This window comes from Piliocolobus tephrosceles, chromosome 6 (genome assembly GCF_002776525.5).
Source record: "Piliocolobus tephrosceles isolate RC106 chromosome 6, ASM277652v3, whole genome shotgun sequence".
NCBI classification, from domain to species: domain Eukaryota; kingdom Metazoa; phylum Chordata; class Mammalia; order Primates; family Cercopithecidae; genus Piliocolobus; species Piliocolobus tephrosceles.
In genome coordinates, this window is record NC_045439.1 from 12,797,942 (window position 1) to 12,816,780 (window position 18,839).

Sequence of the window (18,839 nt, forward strand, 5' to 3'; positions counted from 1 at the left end):
CCTGGCTCCCACTGCCTCTTCCCTCTCATCTCCTCCCACTCTTTTTCATACTCAACCTGCTCCAGCCACATTAGTCTGTTCTCCAAATATATGAGGCATTTTCCTGACTTAGAGACTTTGTATTTACTGCTCCCTCTGCCTGGAATGTTATGTCTATAAATTACTGCATGGATCACTCTCTCACTTTATTCAGGTTTTGTTCAAATATTACCTCCTCAAAAAGGCTGTCCTTGACCATTATATCTAAAATACCAGCTCCAGGAACTCTCTATCTCCCAGACTTGCTTGATTCATTTTTGTAGCATTTAGCACTAAATGATATTAAATTACATAGTCAGTTTTCCTGTTGGTTAATTTGTTTATTTTCTCCCTCCTCAACTAGAATGTAAGTTCCCTGAGAGCCAGGATTTGACGTTTTGTTATAGTTACTATAACCTCAATAACTAGTAGTCATTCTATAAATACTTGTTGAATGAATTACTGTTATATAAGTCTCTCTGTACTTTTTCTTCATAGCACTTAGCACAGTTTGCAATTATAAATTTGTGCAAATATTTTATTCACATTGGTTTCATGGATAGACTATAAGCCCCATGAGGGCAGGAATCATGTCAGTTTTGCCCCCAGTGAAGACCTAAGTGTCTAGTACAGGGGGGGCTTAAAAGTATTTGTTGGCTAAAATGAGTGAGTGAGTGAATGAATGAATGAATGAAGGCATGAACAGAGAATGAATAACTAGTGCTCTCTAGAGCTACAACTGGAGCCTAACAATATTCCTTTCGTGGTGCACAAGCTGGTATTTTTTTTATTTTTATTTTTTATTGAGACAGGGTCTTGCTATGTTGCCCAGGCTGGTCTTGAACTCCTGGGCTCGATTGATCCTCCACCCTGGCCTCCCAAAGTGCTGGGATTACAGATGCGAGCCACTGCACCCAGCCCTACACTGCTGTTTTAGAAACAGGATGAACATGCACAGAGGAGAAAAGAAAGTGAGATCTGGGGCTCACGTTACGACCTTACCTTTCTGCTTGATTAGAAAAGGTAGTACTGGATGCCAATCTAGGAAATAAAGTAAAGAGAGTCACACAAATATCTTAGGTTTCCATGATGAAATGCATTAATATTGTGGGAGGACCTGTTGTGTTTCCAGTTTAGATGGGGAGACATGTATAATGTTGACAATTCCCTTGACAGACAGAGGGCCCACTCAGTGGTAAGTCTCTAGAGTTAAACTTGACCTAGTCCTTGAGACCTACTACGTCAAGTTAGACATTTTCACAGAAACACTTGCAGTTAACGTTGGTTTTCTACAAAATGGTGCCTGCAGCCAGGCCAAACAGTTATCACAACAACATGTGACCCAGCCCCTCTCCATATTAACTCAACTCAAAATTCATTTCTTTGTATATAACCTCGGAAACCTAACTATAAACAAACCACAAACAGTAAAAGCCTCCATAAGATAGTAAAATAGATAAGAGGAATATTTGTCAGCTGTTGAGTTGAAATGAAGAGAAAGGAAATGTTACATTGAGAAGAGAAATGTATTGGTTAAGTAAACAATATGGAGCATGTGATTTCCAGAAAAGTATAATTATACGGTTCTGTATGTGTGGAAATATTCTATATGTTATCGTATAGAAAGAGAATGGACTACACTGATGGGTTTAGAAGAACATGTCTAGATCAGTAAGATACTGAAGAAACAGATAAGGAGAATGTTGCAAATTTATTTACTTGATTAGGACTACAAGTTAAGAGTGAGCTGAGCCAGACCCCACTTAGAGAGGAATGGGGGGTTCAGCAACCACTAACACCAGACACCATTCCCAGTTGTGTTGTTTACAGACCCTCTCATGCTAATGACACTACAACAAATAGATAAACATTGGCAAGTAAACAGTAATTAATGGTACAGCAAATGAGATTTTAAAGGCTGTACTTACAGAAAGGGATCATTTAAGAGGGACCCAAGCAGAAAGCAAAGTATGAGATCATATGGAAAAGCTTGGGTGATCCATGAAAGGGTTATGCTGATCTTACAAACTCTTGGAATTGCTGGGAATGGTCCCTGTGGTCATAATTAGCACAAATAAACAACGTGTTTGTAAAACCACATGACCTCATCTGTTCTTTGTGATGAAGTGAGACATGCCAGGAAGCCCTGAATTAGCTGACAGTTGAATCTGTTTTCTTGGTAGCTTTGGTGATTAGGCTTAGGTTGCTAAGAATTGTGGCAGCTTGCACTAAATGTACTCCCTGTCTCTTGCTAGTCTACCCAAAGGAGATAGAGATTTAAATATATGTGTATGTAAATATGTAAAAATGTATCTGTTACTGGTTTCCCCTTGCTTTTCTTCAAAGCTCATGTGTTTCCATCCTAACAGTTGGCAATGTTTGAACACATATTGTTCTCACTTATGTTAAAACAAACAAACAAACAAAAAAACTGAAACAAAACCCTCTATGTAGCTATGACAACTTAGATCATCTGTTTCAAAGAGATGATAGCAGATCGGAACAATAATTCTATCCGTTCTGAAACTAAGAAGTATTGACAGTAGAAATTGTGACCTGGTATTAATAAAAACTCTCAACTCCCCAAGTATTGCTGATAGCTGACACAACATTTATTCTGCAATTACTACGACTAGGTCAAACTTAATGAAGTAATTCATCTTTTCTTATCTCTCCATATCCCCATATCCATCCCTTACTTGGCACATGGGCTATTTTGAAGTCTCGAGATGTAATGGTCACGCTTACCTTTATACAATCTCTGCCTATATGACTCCTAAAGACACTACCAAAAAAACTGGAGGGAGGGAGGATAAGGAAGCCATACTCTTTTGGGGTTGAGGAATTTATAATGCTTTCCTGTTTGTCTTCAACTTGAAGTCAGCATTTTTTCATTTTTAAAAAAGGATTAAATTTTAGCTCCATTAAGATTCATTCTCTTTCCTTTCCTCAAATGCCAAGAATTTGCAGAATCCAGTTCTTGTCCTACCCCCTCCTTATAAACTTTCTTTAAGAAATGTTTTCTATGCTAATCTTCTCTAGCACTTAGCTGTCTCTCATTCCACTCATTACAGCATTTAATCACACCCTATCTTGTATGACTAGTCAATGAGTCCACAGTAACAGTCACAGCAACTAAGCCCAAAGTACCTGAGGACAAGAGCTCTGTCTAACACCTGCAGCCTAAAGCACCTGGCACTGTTAGCACAGACTGGAAATGTTAATACGTTCATGTGGAATTTAATTCAACCCTCTCTTATAAGTTGTGCATGCTAGGACTACAGTTTGTTATTGAATTTGAGCTTTCTTCATATCCATGAAATATATCCTTTATCTTCTAATGTCCTATCTAATAAATAGCATTTTCTTAGCATGAACATCCTCAAAGCAGCTAAGCATAATCTCTCAGTCAGGTTGAAAGCCCTGTTCCCCAAATGTGTGCATCCTTCTTTTATCTGAGTCAGAAATGTGAACCTGCTGTAATTACTGTGTGTCTCCTCACATAACAATGCCCCAAGTTTCATAGTTAAATGAGGTGTCCTTGAGATTACAAATGCCTAGAAAATCCATCTCAAAACAGGTAAAGAGAAATAATAATAACAGCTAATACTTATGAAGTGCTTACTATCAACTCCTGACAGTTGTGTGCATGGTTACATCCATTAGCTCATCTAGTGATAGGGGTAACAAACAGTGGGGTTTTCTTAGTGCAGTTGCCTCTAGCTTTGCTCTGACATTGTGACTCATGACCCTACGCAGTTGGAGAATTCAGTCAAAAGATGGGTCTAGTCAGTTTTTAAAACTAGTCTGAGTTGACCTCACAAATACCAGTATCTACAAGGTGGCTGAATGTTTTACTTTTGAACTGGTAAGCTTTTAGTTCAAGATAGAGATTGAATAAGGACCTTCCTACCAAACAAAACAGAAGCTGACATTCACCTTCCCACAGACTGCATGATATCCAGCAGCAACGGGGCTGCCAGGTCTGGGCTTAAGTGGATGAATGTGGAGAGGACCACGATGGCCAGCCCGAGTGTCTCTTCATCATATTCTTCAAGAATAGCCCCACAGTCATGGCATCTGCAAAGAAAAGAGAGACGCTTTCCATGAAAGAAAGATCCATGGTCTCAAGATGTAATGTACTACACACATGGCTGTTTCTAGTAGGTCTTGGAAAAGTCTCCAAAAGGAGATCAGAAGCCCCACTCTGGTCATCAGCAGGGGATTCCAGTGCTGCCATCACCACAGATACAGAAACAGCACACATGACAGAGACCACGAAGGTGCCTCTCATGACTGAAAATGTTCTTTCAGTTCCCCAGCATCCAGCCTGCATGTGAGTGACTGCTCTTGCTTAGAATGAGTACCACCTGGGCCATCGGTTTGAAGTCTGTGGATGAGGGATTTGATGCATTTGACATTATTGTTGAGGAAAGTCAGTAACTAGATTTGTTTTTCATTTGTTGAAGTTAAAAATGAAAAATGCTTAGGCACGGATGGAGGCCTTCAGAAAATATTCTATTTGTGGGTAAGAGACAGGGTAATCAAGTCTACAGAACCATCTGGGAAGCATGAGGAGACAATGGAATCTCTTCACCACCATTTACTCAGATGAGTTTTATGAACCCACCAGGCCTGCCGAGTGTTGTATGTAAAAGCATAAACAATGGCACCCGCTCTTAGGTAACTTCCAACTTATCGTTCTTTGTAGTTTCCTAATGTAGGGTCCATTTCATTCAGCTTGACCAAAGCCAGCTGATAAAGTGAGTGGTTTTATACAGGGAAGCGAAAGTGTACTGGGAGTAGCAGGGAAACAACTACAACCGCTATTGTGACCTTTCCTTCTGAAACCTTCCTAAATATAGGCCAAAGAAAAAGTATAAAAATGTCTTACAAATTGACATTTTAAAATATAGGATTCACATTTCTAAGTAAAAAAGAAAAGAAATGGAGTGCACAGAAAGGCAAGTAGGAAAGATTAAGACTTAGGGAGGAGGGTATTCCCAAAGGAAGAGCTGGGAGAGCCCTCCATGGGCAACTCAGTGACCTATGTGGACCTTCCAAGGCAGCTGCATGAGACAGGCACCGCCGCTTCTTCAGTCGTAGCTGTCAGCTCATTATGAATGAGTAATGGATGGCCAGCTACAGGGATACTCACACCAGCCCCTTCCACCTTACCCTCCTCACCTTTTATCAGAAGCATACTGTGTTAGTCTGTTCTCATGCTGCTAATAAAGATATGCCCAAGACTGGGTAATTTATAAAAGAAAGAGGTTTAACTGACTCTCAGTTCCACATGGCTGGGAGGCCTCACAATTACAGTGGAAGGCAAGGGGGAGCAAAGTCACATGTTACATGGTGGCAGGCAAGAGAGCTTGTGTAGGGGAACTCCCATTCATAAAACCATCAGATCTCGTGAGACTTATTCACTACTATGAGAACAGTATGGGGGAAACAGCCCCCATGATTCAATTATCTCCACCTGGCTCCACCCTTGACACGTGGGGATTATTACAATTCAAGGTGAGATTCGGGTGGGAACACAGCCAAACCATATCATCTACCTAATTTATCAATCAGGTCACTTTTACCAAGAAGACTTCCTGGTCCAGGGGGATTTCTCTAAACTTGAAATCTTACAAGTTTTTTCTTTTTAGACAGTCACTCTATCACCCAGGTAGGAGTGCAGTGGCACATCACAGCTCACCACAGCCTCGACCTCCCAGGCTCAAGTGATCCTCCCACCTCAACCTCCCTAGCAGCTGGGACCATAGGCATACAACACCATACTTGGCTAATTTTAGTATTTTTAGTAGAAACAGTGTTTTGCCATGTTGCCCAGGCTAGTCTCAAATTCCTGGGCTCAAGCAATCCACCCGCTTTGGTTATTCTTTATCATACTCACTGAACAAGCATCTGTGTGTCAGGTAATATACTGGAAGAACAAATTATGACTTAAAAGTAAAACATGCTTCTTCTGAAACTTTCTCACCACTGTGGTGACCAAACTCAAATTCTGTAAACATGGTGAAGAAAATAGCTGTGTGAGCTTACTTGTCCGTCATCACCGTCGGCTGCTCGTCAGTGAATTCTTCGGGTGCAGGCACAAACATACTGACTATGCTTGGTGCTGACAGCAGGCTGGATTTGGTGGCACCTGGGTAAGCAGCAAAGGGACAACCAGTGAATACAGATGAGCTTCAAGGGGCCAAGAAAGGCCTGGTTCTCCTCTTAGAAACCCTCCAAAGATCACATTCCCAGGAATGTAACTTGGACGTCCCAATTGTACTGCAGAAAGCCCTCAATCATGAAATGAAGTCAAGAAAGATTGTGATTTGTTTCTACCTGGTTGAAGTGAAGAGCTAGACTTCTCACTCTTTGCTTCTTGACTTTGAAAGAAATCAGAAAGAGCTCAGGTGTGCCAGCAGGGTCCAAAGACAAAGATGAAAGTCAAAGGGGGAAACCTATTCAAGGGTACCCTTAAAAGAGCTACAATTCTTATTTGTAGGCATAAATGCAAACTGCCCATATGATACTGCATTTCTAAAATCACAAATGCATATCAACATTACAGTTTTGCTAATATGGGAAAGTGGTAAGATCCCAGAACTCCATGCACTTAAGCAATGGAAGATCTTTGAGCTAAGAAATATCAGTGTGTTTGTTTGTTTGTTTGTGACAAAGTCTTGCTCTGTCACCCAGGTTGGAGTGCAGCGGCGTGAGCATGGCTCACCGCAGCCTCAACCTCCCAGGCTGAAGCAATCCTCCCACCTCAGCCACTCAAGTGGCTGGAGCTACAGGCACACGCCACCATGCCTGGCTAATTTTTAAGCTTTTTGTAAAGACAAGGTCTCACTACGTTGCCCAGGCTGGTCTCAAGATCCTAGGCTCAAGGGATTCTCCCATCTCAGCCTCCCAAAGTGCTAGGATTACAGCTGTGAGCCACTGTGCCTTTACTCGCATTTTTCCAACTGAAGTATTTATGAATGTAATATCAAGTTTTTTTGAAGGAACCATCCAGTGACTCATTCCACGTCAGCCAATCAATACCACAGTGTTTGAAACTTTGGGGTTTGATGGCTTCAAAGAAATCTGAGGCAAGAACCTTAGCAACATGCTCCAGGGATGAGTAAATCAGTCTGGAGAGTCAGGAAGCTTTCCTCCATTAAGGAAGCCACTAGTGCAAGATAGAGTCTCAGATGAAAATGAGGCCCCCAAGAAGAATCTCAAAGTGATCATTCAGAATAATGCCACATTCTACAAAGTAATAACTAAAACTCTAAGTTCTTTAAACAGGAAAGAAGGCAGAAAAATCCAACAGTCATTAAATAATCTTTCTCATCAAGGAATTAGTATCTTGGTGTTGGGAGGAAAAAAAAAATCTGGTATGACCTTTCCTCAAATAGGAGAAAGAAAATGATTCAGACAATGAGTTTCTAAAGGAATCAAAATATTCATAAAGCTAGCCAAGTGGGCAATGTGTTTCGATCTGAATTTTAGGAAGAAAAAATGGTATTGAGCCTTTGAAAAGTCAAGATGCTTCTATACTACAGACTCCTTTGTCTGATCAAAGATTACACGAATATAAGAAGCAGAACATTTACAAATCCAAACTGCAAAGGAAAGTATCTGAAAATATCTTTATGTCACTTCCCAAGCTCCCAAATGGGAATCCAAATTGTACTACTATATTTATCAGCTATATCCAAGATAACATCCTTCCCTAAGTATACATAAGTGTATCATTCACAAACATCTTCAATTGTTTCATAAATATGTTACTTTGAGTGGAAGCAACAGTATTACAAGCATAAATGTACACTGATTAATAATAGCAAAGGCAAGAAATAATCCAAGATAAATGAAGACACAATTGATTATTAAATAGCACAGTAAACAGCATGAATTTGCTTCAAGAAACCAAGACACAGGAAATTTAAATTCAATACCCCACATTTCTTGCACATTGACAGACCACATTGACCAGATGTCAGAATGCTTGTCTAGAAGTGGAAAAATTCAGCCCATACAATGTATGATGATAAGTACATAGACTTACTAGAAACATAAGAAATTGATTTTTTAATTAAAAATCCTCTGAGTCAAGCCTTTCAGAAGATTATTGCCAATTACTATTACATAGTAATCACAATTAAAGTCAAGAAAAGGGGGGGACTGGAAGTCATTCTGGCAGTTTCAAACTAATTATTGCCTAATACAAATGCCAAGAAAGAGGTGTTTTTGACAATAGCATTGTGAAGTTGTTTTTCCATGTCATGGAATGTATGATGCAATATTTATGGCTGTCATCTATAAAAGCAGACACATTCAGTTATTGGACACTGACCCCCATAGGGCAACACTGGCTGAATCAATGGATTCCTAAATATTGTTACTGAAGTAGGAACACAGAGTAACGTACTGGGAGGAGGTGGGAAATACAAAAAGGAAGCCACAGACCTCAGCCACCTTTGTTATACTTCAGTCACAATAAGTCTGCAATGTTAAAGGCAGTCCCTATCACCCCCAAGTTGCTGCCAACATTTCTGATGCCTCCACTACTGGCTCCCCTTCTGAATAGCTGAAGTGTACTCTACACTGAGCTAGCAGCAGAAACAGAGGGCTCTCAGAAACTTGAACGAAGAGGGGCCCACCTCCAGAGCCCAACTTTGAAGCTGAAGATTTTGACAAAAAGTCTCTTCACGAGTCTTGGATACAGGAGAAATTATGAAGGTGTTTGTCTCAAAGCAGGCATGCATGGATCAATCCCCCAGCTGCACTGATGGGCTCTTCAGTTTACCATGAAAGAGACTGACTTTCCATCTTAGTGTTCTCATCACCTCATTCTACTTTTGCTGCTACTGAGTCACCAGATCATGAACAAGCACCAAAGATTTGTTCAACCAACCACCCTTGCTTCTACTCATCAAAGTTTTTCCTAGCCTCACAGATGAGAAGAATCTCACCTCATCCAATACAGGGACTACAACTGCTATTCATTGCCAAAGAAATGTGAACCAAAGCTGGAGATCAATATCTCCCAATTCCTTAGGAAAATTAGAAGAGTGACATGGTCTAGAAAAATAGGTCTACTTGATTTAAAAGACTAGTTGTGAGATGGGATCATAGTTCTTTCCGGGTATCCTGTTTTTCTGCCAATGATAGGTAAATCTGCCTTCTCAATTAAAAAAGAACAAAGGTAACAATTAACTACTTTGGTAGTTAAAATTCATGGGATTAATTTTGAAAATGAATATTCTGACCTTAGCACAGACTGGCCTTCAGCTCGATTCTGTGAGCAGCATCAAGTCAAGTGAATCTTTTCCACGTATACTTCAGAGAGCTGGAAAGAAACTATTAGCCTATGACCTCAATATTCTAGAAAAAATACAGATTAGCTGGACCATGCTCAGAAGAGTAGATATGGCATAACATGGAAAACTGATATGTCTGAGAAGGAATGCTGAAGGACCTAGGAATGTCTGGTCTAGAAAAGACTAAGGGAATAAGCAATGTCCAAAAATAATAGAAGAGGCCAGGCCTGGTGGCTCATGCCTATAATCCCTGCACTTTGGGAGGCTGAGGTGGGTGGATCACCTGAGGTCAGGAGTTTGTGACTAGCCTGGCCAACAGGGTGAAATCTCATCTCTACTAAAAATACAAGAATTAGCTGGGTGTGGTGGTGCATGCCTATAATCCCAGCTACTTGGGAGGCTGAGGCAGGAGAATGACTTGAACCCAGGAGACAGAGGAGGTTGCAGTGAGCCAAGATTGCACCACTGCACTCCAGCCTGGGTGACAGAGCAAGACCCTGTCTCGAAATATATATATATATATGAAAGAGACTGGACTTGTTTTGTGTGCAAGGGTTAGAAAGTCACTATAAGGAAGAACCGTTGGCCATGTTCAAAGATGAGATGTCACGCACTCTCAGCCACTGGGGGTGTTTGGACAAAGGTCATCCCCACTCCATGGAGCTGCTAAGAAAAAGGCTGCACCTGCTGGGTGACCAAATGATGGACATGTCCAGTCTCCTTCAGCTCTTATAGTCAGAGACTCTGTGACTCAACTAACCTCTCATCCTCAATGGTTGTCCCTCCAGGTCAGGGTTTAGGCATGTTGGCACGTTACACTGGCGTTTCCCAGGCTGTATCTGTTCTGTGGATAAATAGAGGGGTTCAGTCTTTGATGTGGTCATCTTAGCACCATTTAGAATATGAAGAATTTAACCAATCATCTCTTGGGGCCATTTGTGTGGTCACTGTTACTACGTATGATTAACATTTTCAGAACACATCCTATATATTAGGGTAGGGTTATTCGGGGCTTCACTACAAACCTGCCATTCAGTTCTATGAAATGCAACTAAAAGCCGGACAGCATCTAAAACTATCCCAGAAAGTCCAGACAAGCACCCCATCTTGCCTCCCCATAAAAGTTCAAATCTCATATCTCCAGATATGAAATGAAAGGCTAATATCACAGCCATGACAGAAATGTTTTATGCAAATCAGTAAGTACATAAGTGTCATTTGGGACAATGGCCAGAAAGGCCATACTGAAAACATGTGGAACTGGTAGAAGGAAATGACAGGCGTTGGACTAAGGGATAGGGAACAGGAATAAGGGGGAGGGGGCAAAAATGGAGGCATGGTGCTTCAAAAACGTTTGTTCACATGAAAGATGAGGCAAAGCAGTAAGTCATGGCGCCATGCATGGATGGAGAAGAGGCGGGTCTCATATGCATGGGTGGAGAAGAGGCAGCTCTCAGGGCAGAGTTGGTGGTGCTGAGGTTAACTGGTCAGATCCATGTTTTAGGTTGCCTTTTTTAGTGTGCCTACATGGCCACATTTGTTCTTGTGGAGACCAGCAAGTCACTGAATCTACACGTGTAGTTTAAAGTGACATGCCACCTAACACTGTACGACACAGTCACGGACTCTCCCCTGGGCTCGGATGTGAGGAGGACTTTTTCTGGCACTAATCAAAACAAGAATATTGAGATGACACTCATAGGACTTGGTGACTCGAGAACCAATTTGGAGGATGGAAAACAGGCCCAGGAAAATTCAGGGGAAAGAAATTCAGACAGCATATAAATGGGAAATATTAAATGAGAAACCAGAGTGACATGAACAAGGTTGAAATTTGGTTGAAAAGTGAAAAATTCCGTTAAATGGGTTATTTGGCATCATGTAGATTTTCTTAGATTAAAATTTGGACTGAAAATTGAGATCAGTTTGCCTTTTATAACTCCTGTGTCCATCAAACTAGGTTGTCATTGTAGTTGGAATCTAAACAGGTTGGTTAGCTTAGGCTGAGCTACCTGCTGCAGAAAACAGTAGCAAGGTAAAATCATCTTCAGAGCCCTCACATCAGCATGTAATTATTGGAGACCTAATCAAACAAAAGCTGCCATTCTCAGTTCCTTACACAGTTTCATCTCCATAAAGAAGAAAGCACAGTCCTCTTTGGTGTAGGCAGAAAGACTTCATTCAAACCCAGTGAACTCCTGAGGATGGCTGTCCAGTCTTTCTCCTTCTCTCCCCTGCCTGTTGGCTCTTGGCTATTCACTGCTCACTACAACATATCACTAAAATGAAGAGGAAACACTAAACCTTTAAAACGTTAAGAACCCTTATAAAGTCCAGGAGAGTTGAAACTATCTGTTAAATGTGAGATTGGGTATGCTGTGTGGGATTTAGTTATCTAGACTAGCGCTCTCTCTCTCTCTCAGAATAATGAGGGCAAGTAAAATTATGTACATAAATACTATGGCTTTGAAGAAAATGAAAGTATCTCAATATTTTGCTTTTGTGGATATTATAATTCATAGTCATCAGGAAGAATATTAAAATAATCTCATATCACTGCAGCCAGAAAGTATTAACCACGATACTAAAAGAGTCCGATCCAAGGGTAGGCCCCAGAGCATATCACCATAATAAGTCCTTACATTTTAGCGGTGCATGCACGCTGCAAGGTGTTTTCACATATGTAATCTTGTAACTCAAATGACCCATTTAATTATAGGAAAAAAAAAAAAACAGAAAATGCAGGCACTTAAAAGAGGATTGCGACTGTACTACTAGCTTGATAAGGTAGTACATGTACAAAACGTGGTAACAAAGTTTAGAAAATGCAGAGTGATCATGTTTAGAATAGACATGTCATGGCAGTCAATTCTTACTTTAAAATTGAGGTTAGATGCAGTTCCATCTTATGAGCATGGGGGGGTGCGGCTGCAACCTGGTGACCCTGCTGGCTAAAACACAGAACTCATATTCCCAAACCTACTGGCAGACCATGATGTCACTAAGCTGACAACTGTTATCGCTATTGTCATTACTATAAATATTCCCTTATTTAGGGGGTACTTTGTAGTTTATACAACAGAGAATATTGATAATCTGCCGTGTGTTTTCTTTTTTATTTGCATCATGAAACCATAGTTCCATTCCCTCCTCCCCAGATCAATAACCTAATATGTGGAATCTGGGTCTTAGAGAGAACAAGAGTTGGGCTAGCCTCAACGGAAGAGTGTGTCACTCTAGAACACTTGGGAAGTTTAAATAGACTTACTAATTACCTTAGGTGGTTTTGAAAAAATTATCTGAACCAAAGAACATGAGAGAAAATCTATTCTTTAACAAGGGAGCAGAGCGGACACAGAGAAAGTAGCATTCGCTAATCCGAGAGGTAGAACGAGAAGAAAAAGCTTGACCCACCAGTGTCCCAGTTGCTGATGTTATGGGGGGCGCTAGACTGATGCTCCAGCTGCCGCTTCATTAACTGGCTCATTGTCAGAACTCCCAGGGATCCCCTTTTCATCTGCCTATACTGAGCTAGATGGAGGAAATTAGGAGACGATTATAATAATAAATTTCCACAGCACACAAAGGCTCCACACATCCATATAGAATTTTAATTGACCCTTCATTCGTTATTCATAATTTTTGGTAAATTGTATGCTTCTGTTCAAATGAAAAACTAAGGCACTCTGCTGTTCCGGATACCTTTCTTCACACAGTGAAGATGGTAACACTGCCCATTAGCACTGATTTGTCGCCTATAAATATTTATCCCAGTTACAACTGAATGAAATATGACTATCTTCATCTACTTTTTAAATTATATACTCTATCATGTTCCAAAAAGGATTTAAGACAAATAACAAATTTAAACGTATGGCTTAACTTTCTTTAAAGGAGCTTGTGCATATATTATTTCCATCTTCCTCATAGCCCTATGAGGTCCTTGTGTATGTGTGCATGTGTGCATGATGTGTGTGTGTGCATGTATATTTTAGGGTAGGATGACACATATCAACCCCAATTTTTAGAGAGAGAAATTGAAGCAAATGAAATTATATGACTTGGAACTAGTCAGCAACTGAGGTGGTCCTAAAACCAAAACATATCAACTCCAAAGTCAATGCTGTTTTCAATCTCCGTATGAGCCTCTGCCTACTGTTTGAAAAATGTGAATCAAACAACATTCCATGAGTAGATTCTAGTACACATCTTTGTTTTTAAAAAGTAGTAACATTTTTATCCTGTAAGTTAAGCATTGAAACATATCCCATTAGTGAAATGTCAAGTTATTAGCATTTCCAAACCAGAAAACAATGAAAAACACTTTTGCCAGTAGATTGCTGAGTTGGAAAGCAGCCTCCCCTGGTCCTATTCCCAGCAGTCCCGCCAATCCCTAGCAACCAGCCCAGTGAGAGAGGCAGAGCATCATGGATGCAACTTTTCTACATGACCCCAAATACCTTGTATATTTGACAACTTGTGGTTATTCTCTGTGCTATAAGAACAATTTCAGAAATTGAAGCTATCAACTACTCACCCTAGAACAGGACGGTAGAGACCGGGATGACTGCATGGCCCCTGGAAACTCTTCAATGTTATACACAGGTTTCACAATCATGGCACCAAGGTGGCAACTTGGTGTGATGTGAAATCAATTATAACATTATTTTTAATGTAACTAGCATGCTGTTTGATTAATGGTGATCACAACATGTTTAGCTACAAAATAACCAGCTGATAAACTGATCAAAAGGGAAGGATGTGATGGGAATTCTTGTGTCTTAAAGTCAATATTAACCGAATTCACGGAAATGACTATTCAACCTAATACTAAACATCTCTGGTTTTTGTCGCCGATTGGTAAAACTTACAATGTTATGACTCACTTGAAAAGCACAGCTTTAAGTAAAATTCAAAAGCAGAATTCTTTTCAAAGATGTAACAAATTTAAAAATTAGCAGCATCTAGTAAGACTCAAAGAAAAATTTAAAACCTCTAATGATTGAATAATTTCTTCAATTCTCAGGTGTTTTTAAAGACAGCAGAATTCCCTGAGAATAAAATCCCTTAATGTTTAGCTCAGTGTATAAGGTACCAAGCATGATGCCTCCAAGAACACATCACCAAGAGCTATAGAATGCATGCTTTTAATGGCAAGGAGGAGAAAGGTGGAAATCTAATGAAGTGCTAAGCTAAATCCAAAGTCTAGATCAATCATGACTTTGGGATCATGAAATATTTGTAAATTCATTTTATGGTGTATTTAACTAGCATTTGAGTCCTACTGAGCTAATAATCCTATTTCAAATTATACTCTAATTCACTATCTTTTTTATTTCTTCTGTTTTGTTTGTTTGTTTTTGAGACAGGGTGCACAGGCTGGAGTGGAGTGGCATGATCACAGCTCACTGTAGCCTCCATCTCCCATGCTCAAGTGATCCTCCCACTTTACCCTCCCCAGTAGCTGGGTCTACAGGTGTGCGCCACCACGCCTGGCTAATTTTTAATTTTTTTTTAGAGACCGGGGCCTCACTATGTTACCTAGGCTGGTCTCAAATTCCTGGGCTCAAGTGATCCTCCTGCCTCAGCTTCCCAAGTGTTGGGATTACAGGCGTGAGCCACCGCACCCAGCCCACTATCTTTTATTAAAGATTACTCATACAAATTAGGAGAAGATACACTTTCATGATTTTAGTATGTGGACATAAAATTAGCATTTTATCATGTGATCAGATTTTTGTAATGGAAGAAGAATAATTAGATTCAGAACTGGCCATTCTTCTTTGCTACCAAAAGGGCAAATAACTGCCATTTGGAAACTATTTCTTAGAATTTCCGTAATCCTTATTACGACTGAATTTGAATTATTTAAAAGAAGGGTGGTATACTAAAAATGAACATGGGTTCATAAGTCTAAAGGGCCTAGCATCAATTCCTGACTCTATCACTTAGTAGGTATTTGACTTTAGGCAAGTCATTTAGTTTCTCTGGACCTCAATCACCTAATCTCTAAAATGGGGGGGCCAACAACATCTATCATGCATGTGCTGATGCCAGAACTGGGTCAGATAACAATGTGTGTGAGCCACTTGGCACAGTGCCTGGCACATGATAGATGTTAAGTAGATAGTAGCTACAATTACTATTATGACTGCAAACTCCTAGAGAACAAGTGGTGTTTTATTTATTCACTTTTGACCTCCAGTGCCAAGCACAGTGTCTGGCATCCAGCAGACACTTAATAAATAGTTGCTGAATGAATGAATGCATGAATGAATGAACAATGAAGATGATGATGTTCCAAACTACCAGTCCAATATTTAAGATCTTTATCTGTTTTTTTCAGGATCATCAAAAGATGGTCAAATGAAAATTATTAAATAGCTTTTCAGGCAATGTCCACATGGAACACAACATTTATCAGCACATATGACAAAGGTTTATAGAAGTTGCACCTCTGTTCGTATCTCTGATTCTTGGTTAGAATGTTTCATGCTAAAGTCTCGTAATTAACCCCACTGAGACAGTAGACACCCTTACAGAACTTTCAGTGGAACTCAAGCTCTCATGGACAAAATCTAGGACCCAGTGACAGAAGCCAGTTTCAAAATACTTGCCTTCTACAGGTCCTATAAAATGTCATGCCATTTCTACTCTCCAATCCAAAAGAGCTAAATTCAGTCATGACTTTGGGAATATGATATATCACACATTTATTTTACAATAACCTAGATCACAATGATGGAGGCAACTCAAATTAAATAAGTGTTCCATGTAAAATTCTGCCATAGACAATGCTTTTCATGTGCCTCAGAACCAGTTCCGTGTTTTATGTTCAGGTTATACAATTTTTATTTTATTGAATAATGGAATTCAGTGATCATTCCTTAACAAATTAGGATATTTGGCCAGTCAGCAACCATAGTGATTTATCAAACACTAGCGATATGGACGAAAGTGGGCCATCCTACACTTCAGGGTCTCTGAGAACGTACAACATACTGTCACCAAGGAAGCTGACGCACCATTAAAATATATATACAATACCAAGATTGGAAAAATTGAAAATAAGGCAGCAGACAGTGTCCCAAAATAAAAGTACAGCTGAAATAATCAGCAGAGGAAATCTTACTTGATATTGAGGAATGGCTACTTGTTTCCGGCACACCTGCTTCTAACGTAGGGGCAGATGAAGATTCTCGTGGCATTTCCAAAGTTGAAAGTCCTTTAGTAGAAGGATCTACAAACAGAAATATTATTTAAAACTCAGTACACTGATTAAAGGCAAGTTCAAGAACCTTTTCTATAGATTTTTCCTTTTGCCTACTACAACCATTCAAATCTTTATACATCTTCCAGGCCTAATAATTACTTTCATGGAATTACATACACACTGGTTACAATGTTCCAGGGAGAGCTGATTCTATGTGACATTCTGCACCCATGGATCTGCCTTTTGGAGATTAATGACAGCAAAATTACAGAGCTAAAGTTCAGCTGCTCACAATGCATATCCCCAAACAAATTCCTTAACTTTTCTGTACTGAATTTCTTTTCATCTACGACCTAAATATAAATATGCTTACTAGTTCATCCCCATCTCCTGTCTAGGTACTCCACCTTTATCTGACAGTTTCCTACTCATCATTTGCATCTTAATTTATATAGAAAAATTCCGCCTTTAGGGAGGCTTCCACGACTTCTCTCCACAAAAATATACAAACAAAAATGCTGGGTCAGGTGCGCTTTTGATGTAATCACAGAGCACCTTGTCTTTAATCTTCTCCAGACTTACCACACTATAATCTAATTGTCTGTTTCCTTGCCCATAACCTTCACTAACCCTTCAGTGATTTAGGAGCATGGACTGTACTCAACCCAAAATAAATATGCATGGTTAATTCAGATTTTGTATTTTCTTCATTGAGCAAGAAACAGACTGTCATTGGTTCTCCTATTTGACGAATGTTGAATTTAAAGTGAAATATTTTCTGTATATAATACTGTCTTATTCACCTATCAGTAATGGGAAATACTCTGTCCCACGTTATTCCAGTTAATCATAAATTATTTTTCAAAACCTGCTGAAAAGTTGACTGGCTTCTTTCCAAACCTTCTTGCCATCTTAGGCAGCACCATGCAGTGAACATACTGAGCATCTTGCTAGCTTGGAGTTACCACCATGGGCTTCCACGACTATGCTGTACTGGAATTCAGGGATGTCAATCCCAAATGGCTTCAAGTTCTTAAGCTTAATAGTGTTTCTGTCTCATCCTTGTCATGGTGCCAATTGTTTTTTCTTGCCAGAGAGCAAACCTCATATATTCATACAAACATACAATTTAAGGAAACAAATACCGTTCTATTATTGGATGATCATTAAACTTGCTAAACTATAGAACAGATCCTAGGTGAGGGTCTGGGAGAAAAGTTTCTGAGCACTGACTTCAAAGCGTCTATTTTTGATTCTCAGAGGTCTTTCTGAGTAGGTATGGTTGCCAAATTAATAACCTCTTGATAATAAAAAAAGCATAATTCTTGTAAAGTTTCCCAAACCCTCTTAATAAAGCATAATATAACGACTAATGTTAAATCACTTTAGCCATTAAGATAGTAAAGATCAGGTATGATTTTTCTCTTAGGTATCCTCCCCAAACCACTAATCAAAAACATGCATAACTGTTTCTCTTACCCTTACTGGCCTGCATTCTATACAGGCTACAACTAACGCCTAATAATCTCACCAATAATGTTAGTGAAAAGCTTAAAGCTAACTTTCAAGGATTCTCTGAAAGATTATTAAGACTTTTAGAGTTCTGGCATGCCTATTTGTGTGTGTGTGTATATGTGTGTGTGTAAGATGGAGTCTTGCTCTATTGCCCAGTCTGGAGTGCAGTGGCATGAACTCAGCTCACTGCAACCTCTGCCTCCTAGGTTCAAGTGATTTTCCTGCCTCAGCCTTCTTAGTAGCTGGGATTATAGGCACCCACCACCATGCCCAGCTAATTTTTGTATTTTTAGTAGAGACAGGGTTTCACCATGTTGACCAGACTGGTCTCGAACTCCTGACCTCAGGTGATCCACCCACCTTGGCCTCCCAAAGTCCTCGGATTACAGGCATGAGCCACCATGCCTGGCCTTGGCATGCCTATTAAAATCCTTGGTGTATCTTTAATTTTTAAAGAAACGTCTTACTGTAGCAAGGTCAGTAATAATTATTAGTGTACTAAGATTCTGTTAGCGAGGCAATCTTTCCTCAGCCCTCCATCATTTTATGAAACTTTTACTTGTATAAATTTAAGATAAATACCTGAATAGAGCTATCCACTCGGCTTAAAATATTTGTATTCAATTTTTTATAGTGATGGGCAGAAAATGTCAGGCTATCCTTTCATTCCTTCATCAGACATTTTCCAGCTCTCTTTTAGTCACCTGCGATACGATCAGTGAACAGACCAAACCAAATATTTCCCTTCAGGAGCTTTCACTTTGGTGGGGAGAGGCAGA

At 39.8% G+C, this 18,839-nt stretch overlaps 1 protein-coding gene across 1 annotated transcript in view; it reads right to left on the reverse strand.

The window, feature by feature from the left end:
- UNC79 (unc-79 homolog, NALCN channel complex subunit) overlaps window positions 1-18,839 on the reverse strand; it is a 276,415-nt gene that overhangs the window by 61,014 nt on the left and 196,562 nt on the right. The window contains exons 32-37 of the mRNA XM_023205526.2: window positions 16,465-16,572; window positions 12,747-12,863; window positions 10,093-10,176; window positions 6,073-6,175; window positions 3,958-4,098; window positions 1,021-1,059 (exon numbers count right to left, since the gene is read on the reverse strand). Of these exons, the coding sequence (XP_023061294.1) occupies window positions 1,021-1,059; window positions 3,958-4,098; window positions 6,073-6,175; window positions 10,093-10,176; window positions 12,747-12,863; window positions 16,465-16,572 (592 nt within the window). The remainder of the gene's footprint in view (window positions 1-1,020; window positions 1,060-3,957; window positions 4,099-6,072; window positions 6,176-10,092; window positions 10,177-12,746; window positions 12,864-16,464; window positions 16,573-18,839) is intronic.